This window comes from Schistocerca americana, chromosome 5 (assembly GCF_021461395.2).
Source record: "Schistocerca americana isolate TAMUIC-IGC-003095 chromosome 5, iqSchAmer2.1, whole genome shotgun sequence".
Taxonomy (NCBI): domain Eukaryota; kingdom Metazoa; phylum Arthropoda; class Insecta; order Orthoptera; family Acrididae; genus Schistocerca; species Schistocerca americana.
Window position 1 is genome coordinate 499,445,233 of NC_060123.1, and position 27,240 is coordinate 499,472,472.

Here is a 27,240-nt window from a genome sequence, read left to right on the forward strand (position 1 = left end):
ATTAACCATAAAAAAATAAAATTTTAATATTAATTTCAGGAGGTGGTGCTCCGCAGTCAGTAGGTGCTTGAAAACGTCACGGTTCCCCTCTCCAGCTGCTAATACAGCCCTTTATCTAACAACCAGTTTCAATCGTCAGACCATCATCGGGTTATTAAAAAGCATTTGCAGCATCATATTACGCGAATATAAAACTAAAGACGTCAGACAATAAGACACTGAAATTGCCACTGCTGTCACATCGAAGTATAAATTATATCATCAATTTATCTGTCTAGCATAGTTTTTACAGGGTGATTCCGCGATGGTGTCACAAACTTTCAGGGATGACGCAGTAGGTTAAATGTCTCAGTATGACGTAAGTAATCCTGGTCCGGAAACAAGTGACTCGAAATTTATAAGCGAAAATCGTTCTGATATCTCTTAACTGGATTACATGTACCGGTACTGTTGTTGCTAAGATTGTAAGGAATGCGTATCTTAAGAGCTGTGCCCACTCGATCATTAGAAAAAATGTGTTTCACAGTATCGAAGATGAACAAGTCCTTATAGTCTTAAGGTATGAGCTTTAGAGCCCATGTTTACTGGGCATTATTTTCTCTTTCTGGTCCGTACTACCTCCTCCAAAAATATGAAAACTGGAGAGCTTGCAGTAGACGACATGTGTTTCCATTGTCGAAGTTGCACAGATGCTCATAATCCTTAACGTACATATTCTAGAGCTCGCATTAACTACATACTTTTTTCTTGTTTTGGTATATACTACCACCTCTGAAGGTTGTCTACCCTACTGTCGTATCAACAGCAGGATACATGTATTCCATTGTCAGAGGTATCAGAATGATATCCCTTGTGCCAGCCGGTGTGGCCGTGCGGTTCTAAGCGCTTCAGTTCGGAACCGTGTGCCCGCTACGGTCGCAGGTTCGAATCCTGCCTCGGGCATGGATGTGTGTGATGTCCTTAGGTTAGTTAGGTTTAAGTAGTTCTAAGTTCTAGGGGACTGATATCCTCTGAAGTTAAGTCCCATAGTGCTCAGAGCCATTTTTTTGATATCCCTTGTAATTTTGTAGTCGGCTGTTTGCGAACCGGCATCCTTTACTTCAAATGGGTCATTCACCCTTCTCCATCACCCCTGAACGTAGCGACATAAAGGAATCACCCTGTATATTGACGTTGTAATTTGAAAGTTTCAATAGTAGATTAAAATTCAAGGTGAAAGGACATCTATGTTAAGATTCGCTGATGACATTGCTATCCTCAGTGAAAGTGAAGAAGAATTACAGGATCTGCTGAATGTAATGAACAGTCTGAGTACCAAAATTAGACCGAGAGTAAATCGAATAAAGACGAAAATTATGAGAAGTAGCAGAAATGAGAACAGCGAGAAACTTAACATCATGATTTGTTCAAAAATGTGTGTGAAATCTTATGGGATTTAACTTCTAAGATCATCAGTCCCTAAGCTTACACACTACTTAACCTAAATTATCCTAAGGACAAGCACACACATCCATGCCCGAAGGAGGACTCGAATCTTCGTCGGGACTGCGCGTCCATGACTGCAGCGCCTCAGACCGTTCGGCTAATCCCACGCGGCACCATGATTTGTGATCACGAAGCAGACGCAGTTAAGGAATTCTGCTACCTAGGCAGCAAAATAACCCTTGACGGATGGAGCAAGGACGACATAAAAAGCAGGATAGCACTGAAAGAAAAGGCATTCGTGGCCAAGAGAAGTCTACTAGTATTGAACATAGGCCTTAATTCGATGAAGGAATTTCTGAGAAACACGTTTGGAGCATAGCAATGTATGGCTATGAGACATGGACTGTGACAAACAGAACAGAAGATAATAGATGCATTTGTGATGCGCTGCTATGGAAGAATGTTGAAAATTAGGTGGACTGATAAGGAATGAGCAGGTTCTCTGCAGAATCGTCGAGCGAAGGAAAATATGAAAAATGACAAGAAGAAGAGAAAGGACTGGATGACAGGATATCTGTTTAGACATCAGGGAATAACTTCCACGGTACTAGAGCGAGCTGTAGAGGGTAAAAACTATAGAGGAAGACAGATATTCCGACATATCCAGCAAATAATTGAGGATGTTCGTTGCAAGTGTGACTCTGAGATGAAAAGGTTGGTGCAGAAGACGAATTCGTGGCGGGCCACATCAAACCAGTCAGAAGACTGACGATTCAAATATACACTGGGTATTGAAACAAAGTGTCGAATTCATTGAGAGGTGATAGTACTCATTGAAACAAGAAAAATAAGTCCAGTAAACATGGGTCCGGAAACGCATACTTTCCGAGATAGATACGTTTTTATAGGAAGGGTTGCGCGACGCCCTAGTTGCGGGTACTAGCACGGTCGTTGCATTGGCGCTCCTTCAAATGTGTCGGCAGGGTATTATGATGTCTTATTCACAGTACTCTATCTAGCATTAGGTGGTCTGCAGGCAGTTGTGTGGTTCGAGTCGGGCTGTAAGCTGCGTCAGTTTTCGTCGTGTTTGTGTGCCTTATGGTACTGTTCTGCCAGCCCTGGGTACGTATCATGGTGCTTTATTTCTTCCAAACGCGGATTCACATATGTGTTTACTGTTATTGCGTTGTTTGTGTACAAATGATATAGTACATTTACATTTTCTCTCTTCCACCACTTGTTAGAAATGGAAGCCTATAACCGACAAATGAAATGGCAGATATGATATTCTGCTATAGTTTAGCAAATGGACGTACCCTCTGAGCTCGTGCCATCTATGCTGAAAAATATCCATAGTGCAGAGTGCCCTCTTATAAGCTTTTCGGCAGACTTATCAAAATGGTTCAAATGGCTCTGAGCACTATGGGACTCAACATCTCAGGTCATAAGTCCCCTAGATCTTAGAACTACTTAAACCTAACTAACCTAAGGACATCACACACACACATGCCCGAGGCAGGATTCGAACCTGCGACCGTAGCAGTCCCGCGGTTCCGGACTGCAGCGCCAGAACCGCTAGACCACCGCGGCCGGCGCATACTTATCCAGCGTCTGAGAGACACAGGTACCCTTGCACCTTGGAAGACTGTGAGAGGCCCCACACTGTTCGCACGCCTGACGTTGAGGGACGTGTGCTACATTCGGAGGAAGAAACTCCTGCAACTAGTGTGCGACGATTAGCAGCAGTAGAAGGCGTGCCTCACTCTCGTATCGTGGGGGTACTTCATGAACAATTGCTGTAACCGTATCATCTACAATGTGTTCAGGCCATAAGGCCACAGGATCTTCATTGCAGACGGCGGTTCTGTCAATGGCTGTTGTGGAAGTGTGCCGCACACCAACTGTTCACATCCAACATTTTATATACCGATGAGGCAGGATTCACAAGAGACGGTCTGGAGAATTTCCGTAACCAGCATGTAAGGACAAATGTAAATCCCCAAGCAATTCAGGAAGGAGAGCATCAACACCGATCCTCAACCAAAGTATGGGCAAGCGTACTTGGCGATAGGTTAACACCGCCATACGTGCTACCACTTGAAGGAATTGGTCTACATCACACCAATCAACGACGTCGCGTCTTCAATGTGTGACAGCTGTTACAACAACAACCGGGTATACTTCGAAGAGTGTGTCATTCCTTACGCTGGAGGGCACAGGGGTGCATTGTTATGAATGGACGCCACGTTGAACACCTCCTGTAAATACGTGTTTATCGCAGGAAGTATGCATTTCCGGATCATGTTTATTGGACTTATTTTTCTGGTTTCTATGAGTACTACCATCTCTTAAAGTATTCGGAGTGAAGTATGTGGAGCGACAAGTTCATAGTTTTATTATATTACGCCAATATGCTCCTGGAAATGCTTTCAAGTACTTGCTGATATTCTGATGACTGAAGCTGATTGTTGAATAATCTTATCAGCAGTTAGAGGCAGTAATCATGGCATTTGTCAAATTCTTTAAAAAAATTTATTGTCGAAATTACCAAATAGAGCGACTGGTTAGTGATTTACTTGATTTTATAATTAACGAAGCAATATACAGGATGATATAAGAAACAGGGCACACACGGTTGACGTGGTTTCTTACTGGATGAGACTTACCTAGTAATTCTGTCACTTGATGCCTGCCATGTTCAATAAGCGATCGATAAGTTCCACGTCAAACAAAATCTTGTTTTGGAATGAGGCGACAGCCACCAGAGGCATAACTAGTACGGATTGATAACTGCTACTACTTGTTTGATTTCAACCTGAGTGCGTAACTCTTACGACTCCGATCTTAACGCCCTAAAAATGTTCCCTTTCTTGTACAAAATTTTGACAGGTGAATGAACAATAACGCAACCTGACATACACGAAATACATGTGATAAAGGAACACAAAATTATAACAAAGATATTCAGTCAGTCTAACACAATTTGTGGAAGTTCTCTGCAGCTTAAGCACCTTACATCGCCTAAAATTTGCGTGGAAAGGAGAACGCAGTTTATGATACTTTTAATTTCTGAGTAGGCAGATTGTTTTCAGTGAGCTGTACTCCATCATCTGCGAACGTGGACGAAGGATAAAAAAGCCCACGTGGACTGAGCAGAAAGAACGTAGTTTTGAACTCATTACAGCTCGTAACATAATAAAGAATAAGCCTGAGACTAAATCCCATTTTTATGCAATAAGTAAGCACGTAAGTTCTCAAGCAATAGATACATATGAAGAATAGAAATGGAAAACGATTTAAGCACACTTTTTCACAAAACCCGTTTTCAATGCTACTGTGTTGCTGGGGCTCTGTTGCATGTCCCTGGAGTTGATACAGGTGCCAAACCACGGAGAAAGCCTCCCAGTTATGCGATTTTTGATGGGGCATTGCCTTCGCCCTTCGTGACAAACAGAGCTTTCCTCTGGAACTTCAAAATTTCAAAGATATCTCAACTTTTATTTTTGCTAGCGTTCTACGAGTTAAAAACCTAATACTGTATTTCTGTATTTGTATTATCAGAAATAACACGCAGTGCGTCAGTGTTAATGGCACTTGAACAAAAGCCTTCTTCCTGTTAACTTGTCGAAAACTAGCACTTTTGAGACCGTGGCTGTGCACAAAATTACAAGCGCATTCTTGCACAAAAGGAAAAAGCAATCAGCCACTGTTAATAATGCTATTTACTTACACATATAGTGCCGTTCCCCGTTTCAGACTGCAAGTCCATCTTCTCTTGTTCACGTTTATTTAACATTTATTGTTGTTTACGCTAACTGTTGACTGTTTTTTCTTCAACAACTAGTGTAAACAACAGCAAATGTAATACAAACGTAAACAGCAGTCTGAAACTAACTCTGTCGGTTGAAAAACGGTAACAGAGCTGTTTGAGCAAATGAACGCAATTAATATCAGTGGCTGCTTGCTATTTCCTTCTTTGCAAGAATACATTTCTAAAAACTTTCTTATTGGCACGTAGAACCATTGAATTCCCTGGTGTGGCACTTAACATCATTGTTAATAAAGTATTTAATTTCTACTTTGTCTTATCTTTGCGCTTATGGTATCAGAATAGCTCCTCAATTTTCTTCTGTCGTGATCAATTATGTACGTGCTGAGAATCGTTGTTTTTACATTCTTATGATAGGTTTCAGATTTGGCATTTAGAACTTTTCCATTTCTACTCTTCGTGTGTCCTCCAAACATCCACGTGAAAATACAATCTCGCGCATTCTCAAAAACAGAAAAGGCTCCATATCCACTCAAAATCCCGAAATAGTCCTGAGTGACACAGCAATGTGAAACTCGACCCACAATAGCAGATGAGTTAGTGAAAGAGCGATACTAATCCCTATATATTTGACAAATAACTAACTTCACGTACAATGAGAACGTTTCTGCAATGGTAAACAGTCATGCAATGTAGAACTAACAAGGGAATGGTCGAAACATGGAAACTTACCATGAAATTTTTCACACAGGAAGAATACACCGAAAAAAATGCACTGTCAAAATCTTAGCTGCTAAGGCTTACTCCAGGTACTTTTTCTTTATACAATATCGAAGTTACTTTAGGTTTGCCGCACATAAAAGCTGTTCGTACACCCCATTCTGCCTAGCGCGCGCGGTGGCTGATAAGCAGACGCAGAAGTGACAAGAGGTCATGCTTTTTTATTTTTTAAGTCAACAGTGCTAACCTCGTCATTTCGGAGTAGCGCTTGCAACAGGTCCTCATTTATTTGGTGGATGTATTCCAGTCGGTCTTCTTCTGCAGTTTTCACCCTCTATAGCTCCCTTTAATACTATGGAAGTTACTCCTTGATGTCTTAACGTATGTCATATCGTCCTCTTCCTTCTTCTTAGTGTTTTCCACATATTCTTGTCTTCTCCAGTTCTGCCCAGATACTCCTCACCCTTACGTTATCAATCCACCTATTTTTTAACATTCGTCTGTAGCGTCACATCTCAGATGCATCGATGTCCTTCCGCTCCAGTTTTCCTACAGTCCATGTCTAACTACCATACAATGCTGTGCTCCAAAAGTCCGTTCTCAGAGATTTTTTCCTCAAATTAAGGCCCATGTTTGATACTAGTAGACTTCTCTTGGCCACGAACGCTCTTCTTGCAGGTGCTAATCTGCTTTTTATGTCCTCCTTCCATCGTCCATCATTGTCTATTTTGCTGATTAGGTAAAAGAATTCCTTAACTTCATTTACCTCGTGACCATCAATCCTAATGCTAAGTTCCTCGCTGTTATCATTTCTCTACTTCTCTTCGTTTTTCTTCGATTTTCTCTCGGTCCATATTCCGTGCTCATTAGACCGCTCATTCTGTTCAGCAGATCCTGAAATTCCTCTTCAAGTTCACTGAGGATAGCAATGTCATCAGCGAATCTTATCATTGATACCCTTTCACCTTGATTTTTCATACCACTCTTGAACCTTTCCTTTATTTCCATCTTTGCTTTTTCGATATATGCATTGAACAGTAGGGTCAAATGACTACATCCCCGTCTAACATCATTTTTAATTCGAGTACTCGTTCTTGGTCTTCCACCCTTGTTATTCCTTCTTGGCTCTTGCACATGTTGTATATAATCTCTCTCTCTATATATATCTTGCCCCTGTTTTCCTCAGAATTACCTTGCACCATTTTACACTTTTGAACGCTTTTTCCAGGTCAAAAAACCCTGTGGACCTGTCTTGATTTTTCTTCAGTCGTGCTTCCATTATCGACCGCAACGTGAGAATAGCCTCTCTGGAGTCTTTACCTTTCCTAAAACCAAACTGATCGTCATCCAACACAACCTCAATTTTCTTTTCCGTTAGTCTGCACATTATTTTTATCAGTAATTTGGATGCATGAGCTGTTGAGCTGGTTGTGCGATAATTCTCCCACTTGTCAGCTCTTGCCGTTTTCGGCATTGTGTGGATGATATTTTTCCGAAAGTAAGACAGCATATCGTCAGACTCACACATTCTAACGTCGTTTTGTTGCCACTCTTCCCAAAGATTATAACAATTCTGGTAAAATTTTATCAATCCTTTCTGCCTTGTTCGATTTTAAGTCTGCCAAAGCACTTTTAAAGTCTCATCCTAATACTGGATCCCCTTTCTCTTCTATATCGACTACTGTTTCTTCTTCTATCACGTCATCACCAAGTTCTTCCCCTCTTAGAGGCCTTCAGAGTACTCTTTCCGCCTATCGGCTGTTTCCTCTGCATTTAACAGTGGAATTCCCATTGCACTCTTAATGCTACAACCGTTGATTTTAAATTCACGTAAGGTTGTTTTGATTTTTCTACATGTTGAATCAGTCCTTCCGACAGTCATTTCTTTTTCGATCTTCACATATTTTGTGCAACCATTTCGCCTTAGCTTCCCTGCATCTCATTATTCATTTCACTCCTAAGTGATTTGTATTTCTGTGTTTCTAAATTTTCCTTATCTTTGTACTTCCTTCTTTCATCGATCAGCTGCAGTATTTGTACTGTTACCCATCGTGGCTTTGCAGGTAACTTCTTTGTACCTATGGTTTTCTTACCAACTTCTGTGATAGCCGTTTCCAAAAATGTCCATACTTCTTCAACTGAACTGCCTAGTGAACTATTAATTATTGCGGTATCTGTAGCCTCAGAGTACTCAAGTGTACCTCTTCATTCCTTAGTCGATCCGTATCCCACAATTTTGCACGTTGTTTCTTCCTGTCTAGTCTCTTAAACTTTAGCCTACTCTTCATAACTACTAAACTGTGATCTGGGTCTATATATGCTCCTGGATACGCCTTACAAACCCAGTATCTGATTTCGGAATCTCTGCCAGACTATGGTGTATTCTAACAGAAATCTTCCCGTATCGCCCGGCTTTTTACAAGTATACCTCCTCCCCTTGTGATTCTTGAACAGAGTATTCGCTGTCTGCCGGCCGAAGTGGCCGTGCGGTTAAAGGCGCTGCAGTCTGGAACCGCAAGACCGCTACGGTCGCAGGTTCGAATCCTGCCTCGGGCATGGATGTTTGTGATGTCCTTAGGTTAGTTAGGTTTATCTAGTTCTAAGTTCTAGGGGACTAATGACCTCAGCAGTTGAGTCCCATAGTGCTCAGAGCCATTTGAACCATATTCGCTGTCAATAGCTGAAATTTACTGCAGAGCTCAGTTAGTCTTTCTCCTCTCTCATTCCAAGTAGCAATCCCTTTTTCTCCTTTTCTGCTACTTCTTCACCTACAACGGCATATCAATCCCCCGTGACTATTTGATCCTCATGTCCATTTTACGTACTGAATGAGCCGTTCGATATCCTCATATACTTTCTCTGTGTGTTCGTCTTCTGCTTACGGCGTCGGCAAGTATATTTGAACCATCATTGTCGGTGTGGCTTGTTGTCGACTCTGATGAGGACAATCCTATCACTGAAATGTTCACAGTAACTCAGTCTCTGACCATCTTTCCGATTCATAACGAACCTATTCACGGTATTCGATTTTCTGCTGCTGTTCGTATTACTCCATTCCTACTTGACAAGAAGTGTTTGTCTTCTTTACATCTCACTTCACTTACTCCACCTATATCTAGATTGAGTTTTAGCATTTTCCTTTTCAGATTTCCTAGCTTCCCTAACACGTTGAAACTACTGACATTCCACGCCCCGACTTGTAGGACGACACCCTTCCGTTGGTTATAAAATCTTTTTTCATAGTCGCCTTTCCCTCGGCAGCTCGCTCACGGAAATCCGAATGGGTGACTAGTCCGGAATCTTTTGCCAATGGAGAGATCATCATGACAGTTTTTCAATAACAGATCACATGGCCTGTGGATACACGTCATGTGTCTTTAATCCAGTGGTTTCCATGCCGTTGATCATTGCTGATTCTTCCACCTATAGCACAAAGAGTGCCCTGAACCTCTGTCTGCTCATCCGCCATCTATGACAATGCCGTCGGAAGAATTGAATAGGACTACGAGAAGCTGGATGTTCCTCCCGTGATACTGCAGAGAGACTTGGTAGGAATGTAAACACTATACTTGATTGCTGGCAGCGGTGGTCGCGGGAATGTACGGTCGCCAGAAGACCTGGCTCTAGACGGGCACGTGGCACTAATGAGAGGGAAGACCATCATGTTTGGCATATGGCTCTGGCGCATCGTACTGCATCTGCAGCAGCAATTTGAGCAGCAATTTGAGAGCACCAAATCTGTTGTTTGAAGAACAGCTGTGAGACAGACGTCCTGTAGCGTGCCTTCCACTGACAGCAAAGCACTGCCGTTTGCTACCTCAGTGATGTCAAGCGAGAGCTCATTGGAGGGCAGAGTGAGGTCTGTCGTGTTTTCAGATGAAAGCAGGTTCTACCTCATGCCAGTGATGGCTGTGTGTTGAGTAGGAGGAGACCAGTTAAGGGCAAGGAACCAACCTGTCTGCCAGCTAAATACACGGGACCTACACCAGGAGTTACGGTCTGGGGTGCGATTTCGTGTTGCAGTGTTAATTTCTTAAACATGTTACCCAAACAAATGCATTCCCGAAATTTCTTCACTTTACACTAATTATTTTTTGGTGTTGCCATTTTTTTTTACATCACTGCGTAGACTATTCGTCTCGTATACAAGTATCCCTGAGCTCTGAACATTGGCAGTAGCACAAAACTTAATTTCGGCGTCTTATAATAACCAAATCTTTTCCACTTCCAGACAGGTATGAACTGTCATATACTACGCCTGATGGTCTTCTTGAAACAGATCTCTTAGGATCTAAGTTGCACCTCATCTAGTTTAATTTTCACTGTAGAAAGACGTATAAAATCGGCCTTAATTTCATGAAGAAATTTATGAAAGTGCACAACATTCTGTGTAGTGAATGACGGACGCCGGCCGAAGTGGCCGCGCGGTTCTGGCGCTGCAGTCTGGCACCGCGAGACCGCTACGGTCGCAGGTTCGAATCCTGCCTCGGGCATGGATGTGTGTGATGTCCTTAGGTTAGTTAGGTTTCACTAGTTCTAAGTTCTAGGGGACTAATGACCTCAGCAGTTGAGTCCCATAGTGCTCAGAGCCATTTGAACCATTTGAATGACGGACGGGGACATAACCGGTAAAGAAGACAATGACAGCCCTTCAGAAGTGGTTCTATGGAATGATGTTGGAACTTCGGCTGACTGATAAAGAATTAAAATGTTCTCCGGAAAATCGGCGAGGGAAATAGTATATGGAAAACACTGGCAGGGAGAAGGGACATGATGACACGACATGTGATAAGACATCAGGAAGTAACTTCCATGTACCAGAGGTAGTTGTAGAGAATGGGAACTGTAAGGGAAGACAAAAACTGGAATTTATATATAAAATGAAAATTTGGAGTGGATACTCTAGATCAAGAGGTTGGCACAAGAGAACAATGGCGTGCTGTATCAAACCAGTTGGAAGCCTGATGATTCAACAGAAAGTAAAATTAATAATAGGTTCTTAATATAGTCAGCGGTAAGACAAAATTAAAGGACCAGTAGTATGTGGTGGAAGTGGAGCAAAAACAACAATACAAGCTTAATAACTACAGAGGCATTTCGCTTCAAATTATTAGCTACAAAATCTTATCAAAGGGATTATCAGCTAGAGCGGAACAAGAACTCGACTCTCAGACTGCTGAATGTCAACGTGATTTTAGAAAGAATAGATGATGTTCAAAGCAGATTCTTAACTTAAAGTCACTAGTAATGAATGTGAACAGAAAATATAAAAATCTCGTTGTTGACCTGAGTTGATAGGAAGTCAGTGTTTGAAATACTCAGTGAAGAGAGCTTATACAGTAAAACTACAGCTCTGATCAAACGAACGCCAACAAACACCAACTCTAAAGTGAAATTTAGAGGAGAAATTTCTGGAAGTTTTGCGATCAATATTGGAGTGAGGCAGGGAGATGGTCTCTTCCAGCTGCAGCCGACCAGAATGGCCGAGCGGTTCTAGGCGCTACAGTCTGGAACCGCGCGATCGCTACGGTCATAAGTTCGAATCCTGCCCCGGGCATGGATGTGTGTGATGTCCTTAGGTTAGTCAGGTTTAAGTAGTTCCAAGTTCTAGGGGACTAATTACCTAATAAGTTAAGTCCCATAGTGCTCAGAGCCATTTGAACCATTTTCTTCCAGCTGCTCTTCAGTTGTGTTCTAGAAAAAGTCATAAGGGAATGGATAATGTCGCTAGGCGAAAGCCTGATCGATGGGGGAGTGAGATTAGGTTATAAAAGAGGCGTTTGCTAATGACCTAGCTATTTTTTCAGTTTCAGTGGGAACAGTCACTCTACAAATATGAATGCTTAGAGAACAATCTGAAAGAGCAGAGTTGCAAACCTCCTATGAGAAAATCAAATTTATAACAAACATTAAGGCAGCCCCAAAAGTAATAAACTTAATATTGAAAAATTGAGAGAAGTAACGAGTGAAAGCTTCTAGGAGAAAGAGACCATTAAAGAAAGAGTTAATAAGATGAAAACAGCATACTACTTCACCAAGGACATATACAATGAAACATCAATCTGTCGATACTAAACCTACACATTACTTTACAATAATTCGCCCAGAAGCACTTCATGCGCAATTTTTGACCCTGAACTAAAAGGCAATAACGAAAGAACTGAAAAACACAGTAACAAAAATACTAAGGAAAATTTTGGGACCAGTTAAGAACCAAAAACACAATACTGACGACGTCATAACAGTGAACTTTATAAACGATCAAGAAAAGTTACCTAGACGATTACGAAAAGAAGAATAACTTTATATGGTCACCTCCAAAAGATTAATCCCTACAGACTGACAAAAGGACTACTTACTTTGGTAAAGTAAGAGTGGATAACACATGGAGCACAAAAGTTGTATAGGACATGGGTGAACCCCTAACCACTCCATAACATAACTTCTTCTCAGCTGGGTCCGCAGTTTGCATAATGTCATAACATGACACCTTCTTTATACTTTCACAACATTAGCTGCAAATAGTTTATTTCTTGTTGCTCCTACACAGTTTCACGATAAGCGTATTTCGGCTTTTGAGGAACCATTTCACTTTAGAAAGAAATTAGAAGACTCCAAAGGTTTCCAAGAAAAAAAAGAAAGAACATTGGATCTGCTTGGACAAAAGAAGGAAGAGAGAAACGTCGAGAAATTACGAGAAGAATGTGGAAGAAAAGAAAGGAGGAACACTCCATAGCGGCTCATACGTAAATTTTTCGTAACGGAAGTTGTCGGATGTCTTTGTACTTTATAACCCTAAAGACAAAATTATTGAAGGCCTACACGAAATTTACTGTGGCGCTACTCAGCGCTGTTCACCGGCAGGAGTGTCTGCTGTATGGCGGCACTTTCTCTGTCGAAGCGATGCGTCAAATTCTGCTTCGCTTTCACGGGCGACATTTATCATTCAAAGCAATAACTCACTTCCCCGCGGTATGTATATTGTCATTCTTTTGCCTCTCTCGATGCCTTTGACAAATTCCCATCTAACATGTGCAAACATTGGCTGACGAACTGCCGAAGCTGAATTTATCTCTGGAGAGAAAATTATACTTTGGAACATTCATCTGAGTATTCACGCACCATTTTATTTACTTTTCTGTCCATCCTTTAACGTTTAAATATTGGAAAAAAAGCTCGTTATTTATAGCGCACGATAAAGCCGCCCCTTCTGAAAGAATTGCTGGGCTGTAAATCACAAAGAAAGAACAAACGGTGCAAATTTCCTTGCCGAAGGCGAAACATATGACTGCGTAGTTCAACGAACAGTTCTAAACGCCGTTCCAAGATTGTACAAGCAGATCACGTTGACCCCTGACTTTTCAATGACATTTTTATATAAAATGTAAAGGCCGTTTATCTATATCTTTTAAGCCATCATATTAGGCAACTTGGCCCTAATGACACAGGAAATATTGTCCAGTTCAATTAGTTGATAATTTTCCAAGGCACGCTGGTTCCTTAGTTTAGTCAAGTATGACGCGTCTGGGACATATTGCATACACTGTGCCTTTTACGTCGTTCTGAACAAATCATGGCAATCTAGAGATGGTTCTAGCACTTTCCTCTGGATGCAGTCTTCTAAGTACCTCTCACAGCGATCTCATTTGTTAAATCAGACTTTATCAGTAAAAAAAGGTTCAAGTTCTGTGTGTCCCTTTCTTTATAGAATGCTGATGGCCGTGAGCTGAAAGATTCAGGGTTCGAATCCCGGTCCAGTAAACAGTTTCAGTGTGTGAGGAAGTTCCAGAAAAACTCACACTCTCGTATAGAGTAAGAGATTCTTCCTGTAAGTATTTCAATACGTATCCATGCGCGGCGATCTGGTATACGCGCACAAACGCGCCATCTTTTTAAAGTCTGTGGACTTGAGAAGGGAAATACACCATTTTCTAGGCCTTGATCATGAACTTGTTGCGTCTGTACGTTATAAACTGAAGAGTCTACGAGACATTGTTCTACAGGGGGCAAGAATATATTATTGAATTTACAAAAATGGTTCATATGGCTCTAAGCACTACGGGACTTAAAATATGAGGTCATCGTCCCCTAGACTTAGAAAATGGTTGAAATGGCTCTGAGCACTATGGGACTTAACTTCTGAGGTCATCAGTCCCCTAGAACTTAGAACTAATTAAACCTAACTAACCTAAGGACATCACACACATCCATGCCCGAGGCAGGATTCGAACCCGCGACCGTAGCAGTCGCGCGGTTCCGGACTGAAGCGCCTAGAACCGCTCGGCCACAGCGGCCGGCATTGAATTTACAACTGTTAAGGAGAACCTAGGCGACGTTTAGCAATACAGGCAATCAAGAAAAGCGGCTGCACATGCAGATGCTGGGTGGTGTAAGGTGTAATGCTGAACATTATGGAGACTGTAAGTACACTGGTGTCCAGAACGTAAGGACGAAACTAACTTCCGCATGACGTGTCGCTGCCAAGCAACATACCTCGATGAAATTTCGACCAAATGTAAAAAAGACTGTTCTAGTATAGCGCGATAGAGAACAGTATTGTACAGAAGGCAACTCAAATACGCAATGAGATGAACAGAAATGATACTTTTATTCAGAGCCAATAATTACACTGAATTCACCGCGATTCTTGATGACATGGTTCTTAACCGGATGTGTGATCACCAGGGACGACAGTGCGTGCTCTACAACGTGCTCCCACGCTAGTCACATGGCTGGTAAATAATTTTCGAGCTAGGGCATTCCATTCGTACACTGGTGTGGTTGACAACAGCTGGAATGTCGGTGGCGCATGTAAACGTGATGCGGTACACCTCCCCAATGCATCCCACACATGCTCGATGGACGTCGGGCGGGCCAGTCCATTCTCCGAATATTCAGTTGTTTCAAGAGCCCCTTCTCCGCTGTTGGACGCGGTCACACATTGTCATCCATAAAAATGCACCCCAGAAATGAAGCGCATGTGGAAGAAGTACAGTGTCACAATCATATCGACTAGTGAATGTACCTTGTTCCAAGATTTGGAGCTAAGTATGCCCATGCAACTTTATCCCTCCTCGCACCATAACACTTGTGCCACGAAAACGATCATGTTCGACAATACTGGACGTACTCTCATGTGGTGAGAAGAGGAAACACGTAATGCACACAGGAACATTATCGACAATGGCGGTCGATGTTTCATTTGATGAGACTCAAAGTACAACAAGTCGTGTAGTGCCTTGCTTCACAGAAAACAAGAAGAAAGAAATCTGGTAAGAGGCTGTTTGTAGCATCAGTCTCCATTCCCTGAAAAAATTGTGAAATTCAGTAGGCCCCGTATCAGCTTTTCAGAAAGGACACGAATTTACAGTGCGATCATACAGCGACAAATATTTTTTGTTGAGAAGGTTTTATCGTGTGGCTGGCAGCATTATAGATACCTGTGACAGTACTACCATATATGCCTGCTGAGGCAACCCGATGTCGCATATGTATCATGATAGATTTCTAAGTACGTGGACTTCTGTTACCCAATAAAATGTAGACCTTCCTCTGTTTCCTACGTCGCAGTATCGTGAGCGTAATTTTTCCTAACGCCATGTAAATCAATGAAGGATTATTGTATGTATTGATGCTGTATTAAAGCTGATTTATTTCAGCAGAAGAAGTTATGGAGAAATGTGCATCAATGGATGTTGTGCACGCACTCTCCCTATTCCTAAGAGTCAAGAGAAGTTTCCCATACATTTTTATCCATGTCAGTGATCTATCTCCTAACCTCCTGACTGTCTTCAAATCATTTGAGTTACTTCATAGAGAGAGATCAATTGGGTTATACGGTAAATTCTATTTAAGTGCTTTAACCGCTTCTTCGGTATATAACTGTTCCGTCTATGAGCATAATAATTTCGGAATTCTTTCACGGAAACGCTTCACTTTTCTTGTGATTAAATGTTCTTCTCCGTACTCAGGAATCTTAGTGGGTGAGTACACTACCTCACCACAATACATTCAGTATCATTACTCTCTGTAAGTCCATTTGTTTTTACTGCTCAAATCTGGAACATAATGTCACTTTAAGACACTGTGAAATGCGAGTGTCTTTCTGCAGATTCATTTATAGAATTTAATTGTGCCTCGTCAGCGAAGCAGCTCTCTCGTGTTCAGAAAACCTCCGTTTGATGTTCCGCCTTCATCACCGTAGTTAATTACCGTCGTTTACAGCGTTTTCTTGACTTGTTGCTGTGACATTGTACTTTTGGTCCAGTGCGAATGGAGTTCTGTAACGGTAAAAGGAGAGGTTGTGTGTGTGGAGTGAATGGACGTCACTTTTGATCTTAACTCCAACACTTTATGGTCACGGGGTCCCACATGAAGGTTACTCTTCCTTAACAGATGAACAAGATCCAAATTAATAAGATGCGGCCTAGGTGCTCTCAGTTATGATTCTCCAGACACCCACATTTCTCTAGAGCAATGACATGTTTCGTTTAAATACCTGTAATACTTTAGTACTGCCTGTTTATTAGCCTTTTTTGTGCATCCAACTTTAATCCTCCTAATAATATTTAATACTTGCCTAAAAAGCAACACAGAAACCCACATTTACGCTCTCATGTATAAAGTTGTCTTATTCTGTAGAAACGACCTTGCAACACCACGGTATCGCAAGGTCACTAAATAAAATATCGACTATCCGCCATCTCGAAGCTCTCAAGGTAACTTACCTTTTATGATCTGAAAATTATTTACCAGCCCAAAGAGTGGTTTATTGTGAACGTCTTCTACGAGCACAAACGGTTTTGACTGAAAAAGTTGATTTGGATTAGGCACGAGAATATTTAGTTCAGTTACCTCCATGCAGGTATTATGTTACATCTCACGGGTACTCGCTTCTACTATCTGATAAAATCATTACTTCAGTGAATTAAATCTATAATGAATGCGAATCTGAAATAAAGTTACGAGATTTGCATTGACTTTAGAATTATTGTTGCGTTACATAAAAGAAACCGGTTAAGGAGGAGGAGCAGATTAGTGTTTAACATGCCGTCGACAACGAGGTCATTAGAGACGGAGCACAAGCTCGGATTAGGGAAGGTTGGAGAAGGAAAGCGGCCGTGCCCTTTCAAAGAACCATCCCGGAATTGGCATGAAACGACTTAGGGAAATAACGGAAACCTAAAGAAGGATGGCCGGAGACGAGTTTGAACCGTCGTCCTCCCGAATGCGAGTCCAGTGTGCTAACCACTGCGCCATCCCGCTCGGTATAAAACCGATTAAGGTTACTCAGAATTACCAATCTCACTGCAGTCATACAAAGACCAGTCACTTAATGTATGTCTGAAAAGATCTGTTCATTCAGTCTAAACCTGATGTCGAATCAGAAACAACAAGCAAGAAAAAAGGGATCTGGGCCACACTTATCGAAATCGCAACGCCACTGTGTTACTCATTCGATGAGATTTCGCATGCAACCACAATGTTCCTTTATAACACATCAGGTCGTAAAGTAACTCATTACCTTGTGTTGCAGAAAAATCGCAAGACGGAAGCTATATGCTTGTTATAATCACTTCCATCAGTAGACGTTCACTGCTGTTTTCACGTTCGGCTCCCACATCCGTTACCATTACATATCACTCACGGGCAAAGAACACATCCCCTCCAGAGTAGACTAAACGGAATGTGCTCAAACACAACGCCAGATCTTCCTTCAAAACAAACAAGATGCGTGTGGCGACCACGGCCTCCCAAGACGTTAGCCAAAGCCGCACACGCCTCAAAGACCTCAGTTAAATATACGGGGTAGCCGAGGCAGCCGTGAATATGTGGAAATCGATCAATGTGCCACAGGCAAACCAGGCCGTGCTGAAAAGTAATCCCTCCGAATTTTTAATGTGAGCACTCTTAAGGCTTTTTAAATAAAACAAACTTTTTTAACATTCTGCAGCTTTATTTTTCAACTCTGCATATTTATTTCTCAACATTGTCACCTTGGCGACGAACACATTTTTTCGCAACTAGAGAAAAGTTGGCTTATACGGTCACTGTTGATTATTTGACGTTGCTGACAGAGCCATAACCTAACTTCTGCTTTTATCCCTTCATTACTATCAAACTGAAGTCGTCGAAGGCGTCCTTTAAGTTTTGTAAACAGATGAAATTTGGATGGGGCCAGGCCGGACTTGTATGGAGGATGATCGGTGACAGTCGACCCAAGGCATCGAATTGTTGCAGATGTCGCAGCGCTCGTGTTTGGTTTTACCTTATCATGCGGAAGGAGAGGGTATTTCATATGTGGATGAGCTCTTCGAATTCGTGCTTTCAGTCTTCTGAAGATCTCTCACACACCGATATAGCTACGTTACACAGCGCTATTTTACACACTACGATTCGGAGCCCACTGGCGGCAGAGGTTTATACGACATACATCGGCGAAGCTGGAAAATCGGTAGAGTAATATGCGTGACACGTAGTACCTCAACCGACATTGAGATCAACAAAAATTCAGAGGTACTGCTTTACAGCGGGCTCTCGTAATGGCAGAAAAAGGCTCACGAGACGAAGCCACATGTAAATAAACATAAGAAAGATGGCTGCTAATTATAATGAAAACTTTTCAAAGCGATGACCATTTGTCTTCCTTATTATTAGAGATTTTGTACAAAATATGATGAAAATAGCGGAAAGTTCAGCGAAAAGGGAACAAATGCTTTTTATTTTTTTATTTTATTTTTTTATTTTTTACGCAGCAATGCAAAGTTTGAAAACTAGTTTTCATCTGAGAAAGATAGACTATTAAAGGAATCTGTTCTACATACGAGACATGTGTTGCCCAACTACGTGAACCTTTCGTTTTTTGAGTCATCCGTCTTATGACTGGTTTGATGCGGCCCTTCACGAATTCCTCTCCTACGCCCACCTTTTCAGCTCAGAATAGCAATCATTTGCTGGATTTACTCCAGTCTCTGTCTTCCTCTACATCTCTAATTGGTACCATGGAAATTATTCATTGATGTCTTAAGGTATGTCCTATCATCCTGTGCTTTCGTCTTGTCAATATTTCCATATGTTCCTTTCCTCGCTGATTCTGTGAAGAACCTCCTTCTTCGTTATCTTGTCAACCCATCTAATTTTCAACATTCGTCAGTAGCACCAAGTCTCAAATGCTCTGTTCCGGTTTTCCCACAGTCCACGCTTCAGTACCATACAGTGCTGTGCTCCAAACGTACAATATTCTCAGAAATTTCTTCTTCATATTAAGGCCTATTTTTTATACTAGCACCCTTCTCTCTCTTTCAATTTACAGTATTCCCGGTTGGTGTGTTTCAGATCCGCCTGAGATCGAAGTGGAGCGCAGCTGGGTTCACTCCGGTGAGGGCTACGAGGCCCAGCTGGTCTGCATCGTGCACGCAGAACCGCAAGCGGATGTAAGTACAGCATGCTTTGTTCCAACTAACAGTTCTTCAGGGACATGGCAGAACAGCCGATTCTGTCGGTGCAGAACCGGTGCATTGAGTACGATATAAGACGTCTGACGCTGATGTTACAAAACATTTGAAATTAAAATATTGTCGTAAATAGTTAATACCTAACTGAGAAGTATTCAGTGACAAATTTATAGATGGTAGTTTCCAACAGTGGAAAGAAGTTAGTAACTCAGGAGAATGTAAAAGTAATTGAATAGTGTAATTAACGCATTCGCCGAGCGAGTTGGAAAACCGCCTGAAAAACCATCCACAAGCTGGCCGGCACACCAGACCTCAACACGAATCTACCGGGCAGATTCGTGTCGGGGACCGGCACGCCTCCCCGCACGGGAAGCAGCGCGTTATACTGCGCGGCTAGCCGGACGGGCCTTCTGAATGCTTACTAGCACTAAATTTCGTACTCATTGAAGTGCTACAGGAAATAATTTCGAGGAGTCATAGTGATAGACTCAGCACCCACCCAAAGCAGTTAAAGAAGTGAAAGCAGTAGTCTTGATTGGTGCTCAAAATTTACCTCTTGAAGTTAGCTGTTACTGCAGCGGAAACTGCTATACTCAAAAAAATGGTTCTGAGCACTATGGAACTTAACTGCTGAGGTCATCAATCCTCTATAACTTAGAACTACTTAAACCATACTAACCTAACGACCATCACACACATCCATGCCCGAGGCAGGATTCGAACCTGCGACCGCAGCGGTCGCTCGGTTCCAGACTGTAGTGCCTAGAACCGCTTGGCCACTCCGGCATGCTATGCTCCAACCGACCTTAATTAACAGCAACGACGAACGGTTCCGCCAACATGCAATGATTGGAGCCCTTTTACTGACTGGCCAGACTACACGTTTAATGTTAAAATAATTTCATACACCTGAAGATGGGATTTTAAAATCCCGAAACTGGTTGTGGTTTGTGTACATATTAAAGCAATTGAAGCGGATCTCTCTAAATTAACTGTCATGCCTCTCAATTGTAGATGTCCTACGTACCAAATCTTGTGTAAAGAAGTGACCTAGATTAGTATGAGGCAGATGCAACATTCCCGGAGTTGCCGCGATCCGGCAGACTTTTTCAGAGACGGTGAACAGTAGCAGAACCCAACGGGAGGCAAACTCTCTCCTATTCTAAATACAAAACGTCAGGCAATGTACTGAAAACTGGTCCATGACTGATTTTTCACTTTTTTCCACTATCACCTCGACTGCGATCTTCCAGTCTTCCAGCTGAGGTGCCCCCTCACGGAGATGGTCTGTTGCATCGTCCTTGTTGCTTCACATTTGTTTGACCATATTGCAGCGTGTGCGCCACTTAACCCCAGTTTCATATGATACTCACTCATCACTGCCATTTCAGTCAACTTCGCATTGATTGTTGCACCGTTGTTTCCTTCAAGTGCAGAACACGAATTATCGCACGATATTCCACTTTGGCAACGGACTGAGCGATTATATTTTTATTCATCTAGGTCCATACTACGGTACTGTGGAAGGGATTTGAGTGTGTACCATTGCTGCAGACATGTAATGCAAGATAACGAAAAAAATTTCATTACTTTTATTTTTATGATTGATAATTAAAATTTTATGAATACCTCTCGTATTTCTTTGACATTTCTGTCCACAATTTCTAGCCACAAATGAGTCTGAAAATGAGAATACAGTCATGTGAAGCTTGTCAAACTCTACGGCATGAAATTACAGATTCGCAAACTAAGGCTGGCAATGTCCTTTATCGGAAGACTAGCAAAAAGTACATTTTTCACCTCCTCACCTGGTTACCTGTGGACGCAGGTTGCTTACAAATGGATAAAAGTATTACGAGCAATGACCACGTAGACAAAGCCTCACATCTTTGTAAACATTCACCTGTCATAAACTTTATTTTCATATCTCACTGATATATTGTGGGTATCTACATCTGTACAGCAAAGGTTACAGTATTATAGGTTGTTGTACGTGGACTTTCCTCCCACCTCTCTGTTTTCGTTAAAACCTCAATGATGTGAAGAAATTCCCGGGAAAAATTTTCGGCATCAGAAAGGGAAGAATAGTTGAATATGAGGTGGTGTAATAGCCCAAGAAGTGTTAATTTACAAGACGGTCGTGTTAGCTAATTAAGATTCTGTTGCTTGAAGTTCTGTATAACGTTACTGTTTATTCTCTGAATTTCAGACAGACTTGGTACATACATCACCTACTGTCTGGAAAACATCCATGTGGGGATAAGGACCATCTGCCTCTCAAAAGGGTGGCAGTGAGAGTGAAAAAGCATTGCAGCCCACGGCGGCCTAAAACCTATATTTCATCCATCCAGTGTATCAGAATGAGAGCACTTAGTAACTTGCAACGAACTTTACACATAATTACAAACACTTACGTGACTTTCTCTCACTGATAACTCTCACAAAATGGTGAAAAGAAAAAAGTTTACCTCTTACTACATTTTCACTGTTTATGCCGTAAAACTGCCGCATAAAGCATGACGTTTTGATTTATTAATTCTTTACTACTAGCTATATTCACGTCACTTATTCTAGACAGTATTCACATATATCACTTAAGGTACAAGTTAAATTATAACATGGTACAAAAAATGGCTCTGAGCACTATGGGACTTAACATCTATGGTCATCAGTCCCCTAGAACTTAGAATTACTTAAACCTAACTAACCTAAGGACAGCACACAACACCCAGCCATCACGAGGCAGAGAAAATCCCTGACCCCGCCGGGAATCGAACCCGGGAACCCGGGCGTGGGAAGCGAGAACGCTACCGCACGACCACGAGATGCGGGCTAACATGGTACAAATCACAGTTCAGGAGATAGCATTAACACTGAGATGTGTGAAAAACTGCCGTGTGATGCATGAGGTTAAAATTTGTTACGTCTTCACCACTAACTAAGTTCGCAAGACATTTCGCAGACAGTACCCACATATGCCGCTGAATATACGTAGAAAAATATGTCATTCTTGGACCCGTAGTTCAGGAGATATGACGGCATTAACACTTAGATGCGTGAAAAACTACCGCATCATGCGTGACGTTTTAGTTCATTACTTATTTACTATTAACTCCATTCGCAATAACTTTCGCAAACACTAGCCTTGTGTGCCACTGTATGTAAATGCAACATTGTATCATTGTACGACACATAGTTCAAGATACACGACATTATAAACATTGAGCAGCGTGAAAATGAAACTACAGGACATAATTCGCAAGAGATACAAGTGACATGTTTACAAATACGTATGAAATACGTTAAATATAGGTGCAGTATATTTGACATATGCGTACACGGGAAAAGCCACAAGTAAAAAGCTCATCCTAAACCCTCTGAAGAATTTCAACCAAATTAGATACATATATTAACAACGATCTGGGAAGATACACTATGGGGGTAAGAAACACCAGCCTCTTATTGGGGTGGAGGATAACGTGAAGAGAGAAGGGGAGGAAGAAAAGATGGGCATACAGAGAGGGGAAGGGCTCAGATAGGAGAGGGGAGGAACGAGAGATTGGAGGAGGTAATGGACAGAGAAAGGGAAGCGGTGAGGATGTGCAGGGAAGGGGGAGAAGAATTTTTTTTTGGAAATTTGTGGTAAGTTCCTATGGGACCAAACTGCTGAGGTCATCGGTCCCTAGGCTTACACACTACTTAATCTAACTCACACTAATTTAAGCTAAGAACAATACGCACACCCTTGCCCGAGGGAGGACTCGAATCTCCGACGGGGGGAACCGTGCGAACCGTGGCAAGGCGCCCCAGACTATGCGGCTAACCGGCACGGCTTAAAGGGGAGAGGAGGAGATGGACAAAGAACGGGGAAGAGTAGATGGACAAGGAGAGGAGGGAGGAAGATATGGAATTGGAGTGACGGAGGAGGAGGTGGACAGAGGGGTAAAAGAACAGGTGGGCAGAGAGACGACGAAGGGGCAGTTGGACAGAGGGGGAAAAGAACGGACATACGGATGGAGGATGGTGGAGGGAGGAGCAGATGGATAAAGAGAGAGGAAGGAAGAGGTGGACAGAGTGTGGGGGATGGAGGAGTGGGCAGAGAGATAGGGTGGATGAAACAGACAGAGAGATGGAGTGATAGAAGACTGGAATAATTACTACTCGGACGTTGCCGGGTACTCAGTATCTCAGTATAGGAATAACTGTACATTTCTTACATGGAGAAGACGCAACGTTGCATGTTATTTACCTTCCAACAGACGGCCTGCGGAAATTCATGCCCGCGCTGCTGCAGGGTTCAAAGTAGCGTGACAGGATAAGCCGTAGTCGCCATCCGTCCAAGCGTATTATAACAACAATAACAAGAGCGGAGCAGTGGCGCATTAACTGATACCTCCTGCCGTAGGCTTAATTGGCGCTCAAAGTTTACCTTGTGAAGCTAGCCGCTACTGCAGCGGAAACTACTGTGCCTCCGACCGACCTTAATTGGGTAATTGCTGGCAGTGCACTCGCGTAAAGCGGTGAAGAAGGCCAGACGTGGCATCAGCTAGGGCTCTGCCCGCCCGCAATTATCTCGATATTACGGCGTCTGTGTCTGCAGCGGCCGGACGACCGCCGACATCGCGAGCCATGAATGGAATTAGCTGCGCACCGGACTCATGACGGAACTTTAATTTCCGTAATAGCGTACGGGGTCGGAGGTGACTGAAGATAAGGGGAGCCCCAAGACGAGCAGGGGAGACCCGGCAGCCTGTTGCGGCCTGGAAAGCCATTGTGTGTTGAGATCCGGTGGATCCGCTTATTACATGACGTTAGATGTCGGTCATGCCATTCCGTCGCGCGTACCGTAGGCTGTATGTTGGGCACGAGAAAGTTACTAGAGTAATTTGTATAACGGTGTATAACGGTGCAAGGTTCACAACTAGTATTTTTACCGATGAAGGTTATTTCTGACAAAAACAATATTTTAAATCCTCCAGACTGTGGCTAAGCCATGTCTCCATAATATCCTTTATTCCAGGAGTGCGTCTTTCATGTTTAGCAGGAGAACTCCTGTGAAGATTGAGAGGTAGGATATGAAATACTCGCGAAAATACAGCTGTGAGGGCAGGTCGTCAGTCGTGTTTGGGTAGCTCAGTTGGTAGAGCATTTTTCCGCAAAAGGCAAGGATCTCAAGTGTCGGTCCGGAATACAGTTTTAATCTGCCAGGAAGTTTCATATCACCGCTCACTCCGCTGCTTCATCTGCAAATCATATGCAGGGTAATGCCGCTAAGGAGCTATTAAGGTCAAGTGGACGCGATGGCCAGAAATTCACGGTTCAGTGCTACAGGGTATTTATTAATTCATCACGCCTGTACAGTAAAATGCAGTGAACGACGTGCTGTGATGAGATTAGCGTTAGATATGGTGCTCGAAGTGCTGCCCCCCCCCCTCCCTCCCGTAACAGGCATCTAAACATGCATGAACCTGACACAGCACCGACTGGCGCGAACTTTCAAATGATCTATTGTGCAGCCGAATGGCAGAATGCATTCATTGTTGCAGTGTCTGCACGTCCGCGATGGCCTCTGCATACACAATTTCTTTCAGGTGTCGCTTCAGGTAGAAATGTAACGAGTTGAGGTTCGGCGTCTGGGCGAACCATGCGACAGATCCAGCTCGACCGCTCCGTTGGCCGGGGTAGATGATGCCTGCACACGGAAATGTGGAAGTCAGCCGGAGTGACACCATTTAGTAGCCACATTATCCTTCGTACCATCGAAGGCACGTTGTCCAGTGAGGGAGGCAGCAATGTTAACACTGTTCTACGAACCACAAATATTGTCACAGCTGTGCGTCTCGTATATGCAAGCACAAACAATCATCCGACATCATGTGGAAAGTTATATCGTAGTTAAGCTCTAGAGATAGATGGCATGGAATTTGTTTCAACCACCACCAGTAACTATATAGTTTATAAATATCTCCAACATTTCGCTGCCCTGCCAGCAACCGTGTAAACATTAATTTTAATTTTAATAATTAACAGCCTCAGTTGCACCGTTTGCGTAGAATTTACCTAGGTTTCGGTCGCGACAACTCAACCTTCTTCAGAATAACAGTAACCACCGTCTTTCCATAGTGGACATCGTCAAGCTAAAACTACAAATCCACAAATTATCGTCAGACTATAAAACTTATCTGGAACTGCCTCGGCCCCACTTCGCGACCGCGATGCGGCCACTATGGAAAGACGGTAGTTACTGTTATTCTGAAGAAGGTTGGGTTATCCCGACCGAAACCTAGGTAAATTCTAGGCAAGTGGTGCAACTGAGGCTGTTAATGATTAAAAATAGTTTATGGCTGACCATCTGTAAGCATTATATGGATTATTACGTTTCACATGATATCGAATAACTGCTTGCACTTTCATACGCCAAGTCGTGACACTGTGTTTACTTTGTTACCTGCGAGCCACAACATACAAAGTCGGATCAGTTTGCAGGAAAATGCCTCTTTGTCTACATCCCAAAAGTTGTGCATAAGATGTTATGAGAAGAGACTACACAGTTCATGCATTTTGATACCCGGAGCTCTAGCCGCAGATTATGTGCTACAATGCCCGAAACTGGTCCCACAGAAACATTTGAATGAATGGATTAAAATTAAAACAAGTAGCTTTTGTCGACAATTACGATATAAACCCATCTTGCACAGCAAAACTGTACAGCGTTTATGTTTCGAAGTCTTTAGCATTTTTAAAACGATGACTGTTTCATGTGTACGTCTGCACGCAAGCAAACCTTTTCTCTAGGAACTGGGTAAATGCAATCTGTAAAGAACGACTGCCAACTGAGTATCCTGTACTGAACTCAATAAGTGACGTATTAACATCAGTGAACAAGAAATCATCACCGGTGGGAAAATTTTGTTACTTGATTAAGGGTTTTGAATGTGCGAATCACGACGTGCATGCAAAAAGTTGTGAAATGATAGGTACAGTGGATCTTTTCGCACCTAGAGACAGAAAGTTTGGTGTACCGGTTCCATGTTGGTCTTATAGCAAAGAGGCACTGACGCTCAAATCAGTTAGACGTGGCATATCACAGGGAACTATTCCACATCGTATGCTGTGTCTGTTTCACATACAGGGAGTGGACGGAAACATGAGAACACTAAAAACACAACACATTGACAACCTTAATAAAGTGTAGAAAGCCGGACAGCTTCCAGTAGTCTCTAAATGAATAAAATAGGCCGTGTAGGGTTTTCAACGAAATCTTACCCCATTTTCCCTGCAAAATAGTGACAAGTTCACTTAACAGTGATGGAGATGGATATCGATCACGCGCCCTTCTCTGCGAAGGCCGTAGAATATTGAGATCTGACAACCATGATGGCCAGGGGAGATGCGACTATTCATTCTCGTGCTCATGAAACTAGTCCTGGGGCCCTGTCGCCTTGGAACACAGTATCACCATCGATGAACAAACAGTGTACCAGGGGATGGACTTGATCAACCAAAATGGTCACGTAATCTTAGGCAGTATGGCGACGTTGCAGATACAGTCTGGAACAGCGGGACTACTACGGTCGCAAGTTCGAATCCTGCCTCGGGCATGGATGTGTGTGATGTCCTTAGGTTAGTTAGGTTTAAGTAGTTCTAAGGTCTAGGGGACTGATGACCCGATAAGTTAAGTCCCATAGTGCTCACAGCCATTTTTTGACGTTGCAGAGTAATTATTAGCCCCATGGATTAAAAAGATACGGCTGCCGAAATCATCACTGAACCACGACATGTATCATTATTGGGATATTAACTCTGACAGGAGTTGGAAATAGTGTGAAAGAAGACTCATCCGACCAAATGACATTCTTTCGTTGCTCCACA

The 27,240-nt window shown here is 42.6% G+C and overlaps 1 protein-coding gene across 2 annotated transcripts in view; it reads left to right on the forward strand.

The window, feature by feature from the left end:
• The window catches only part of LOC124615686 (limbic system-associated membrane protein), a 948,770-nt gene that overhangs the window by 666,610 nt on the left and 254,920 nt on the right, over window positions 1-27,240 (forward strand). For both annotated transcript variants that reach the window (XM_047143716.1, XM_047143717.1), the window contains exon 5: window positions 19,250-19,347. In XM_047143716.1, the coding sequence (XP_046999672.1) occupies window positions 19,250-19,347 (98 nt within the window). The remainder of the gene's footprint in view (window positions 1-19,249; window positions 19,348-27,240) is intronic.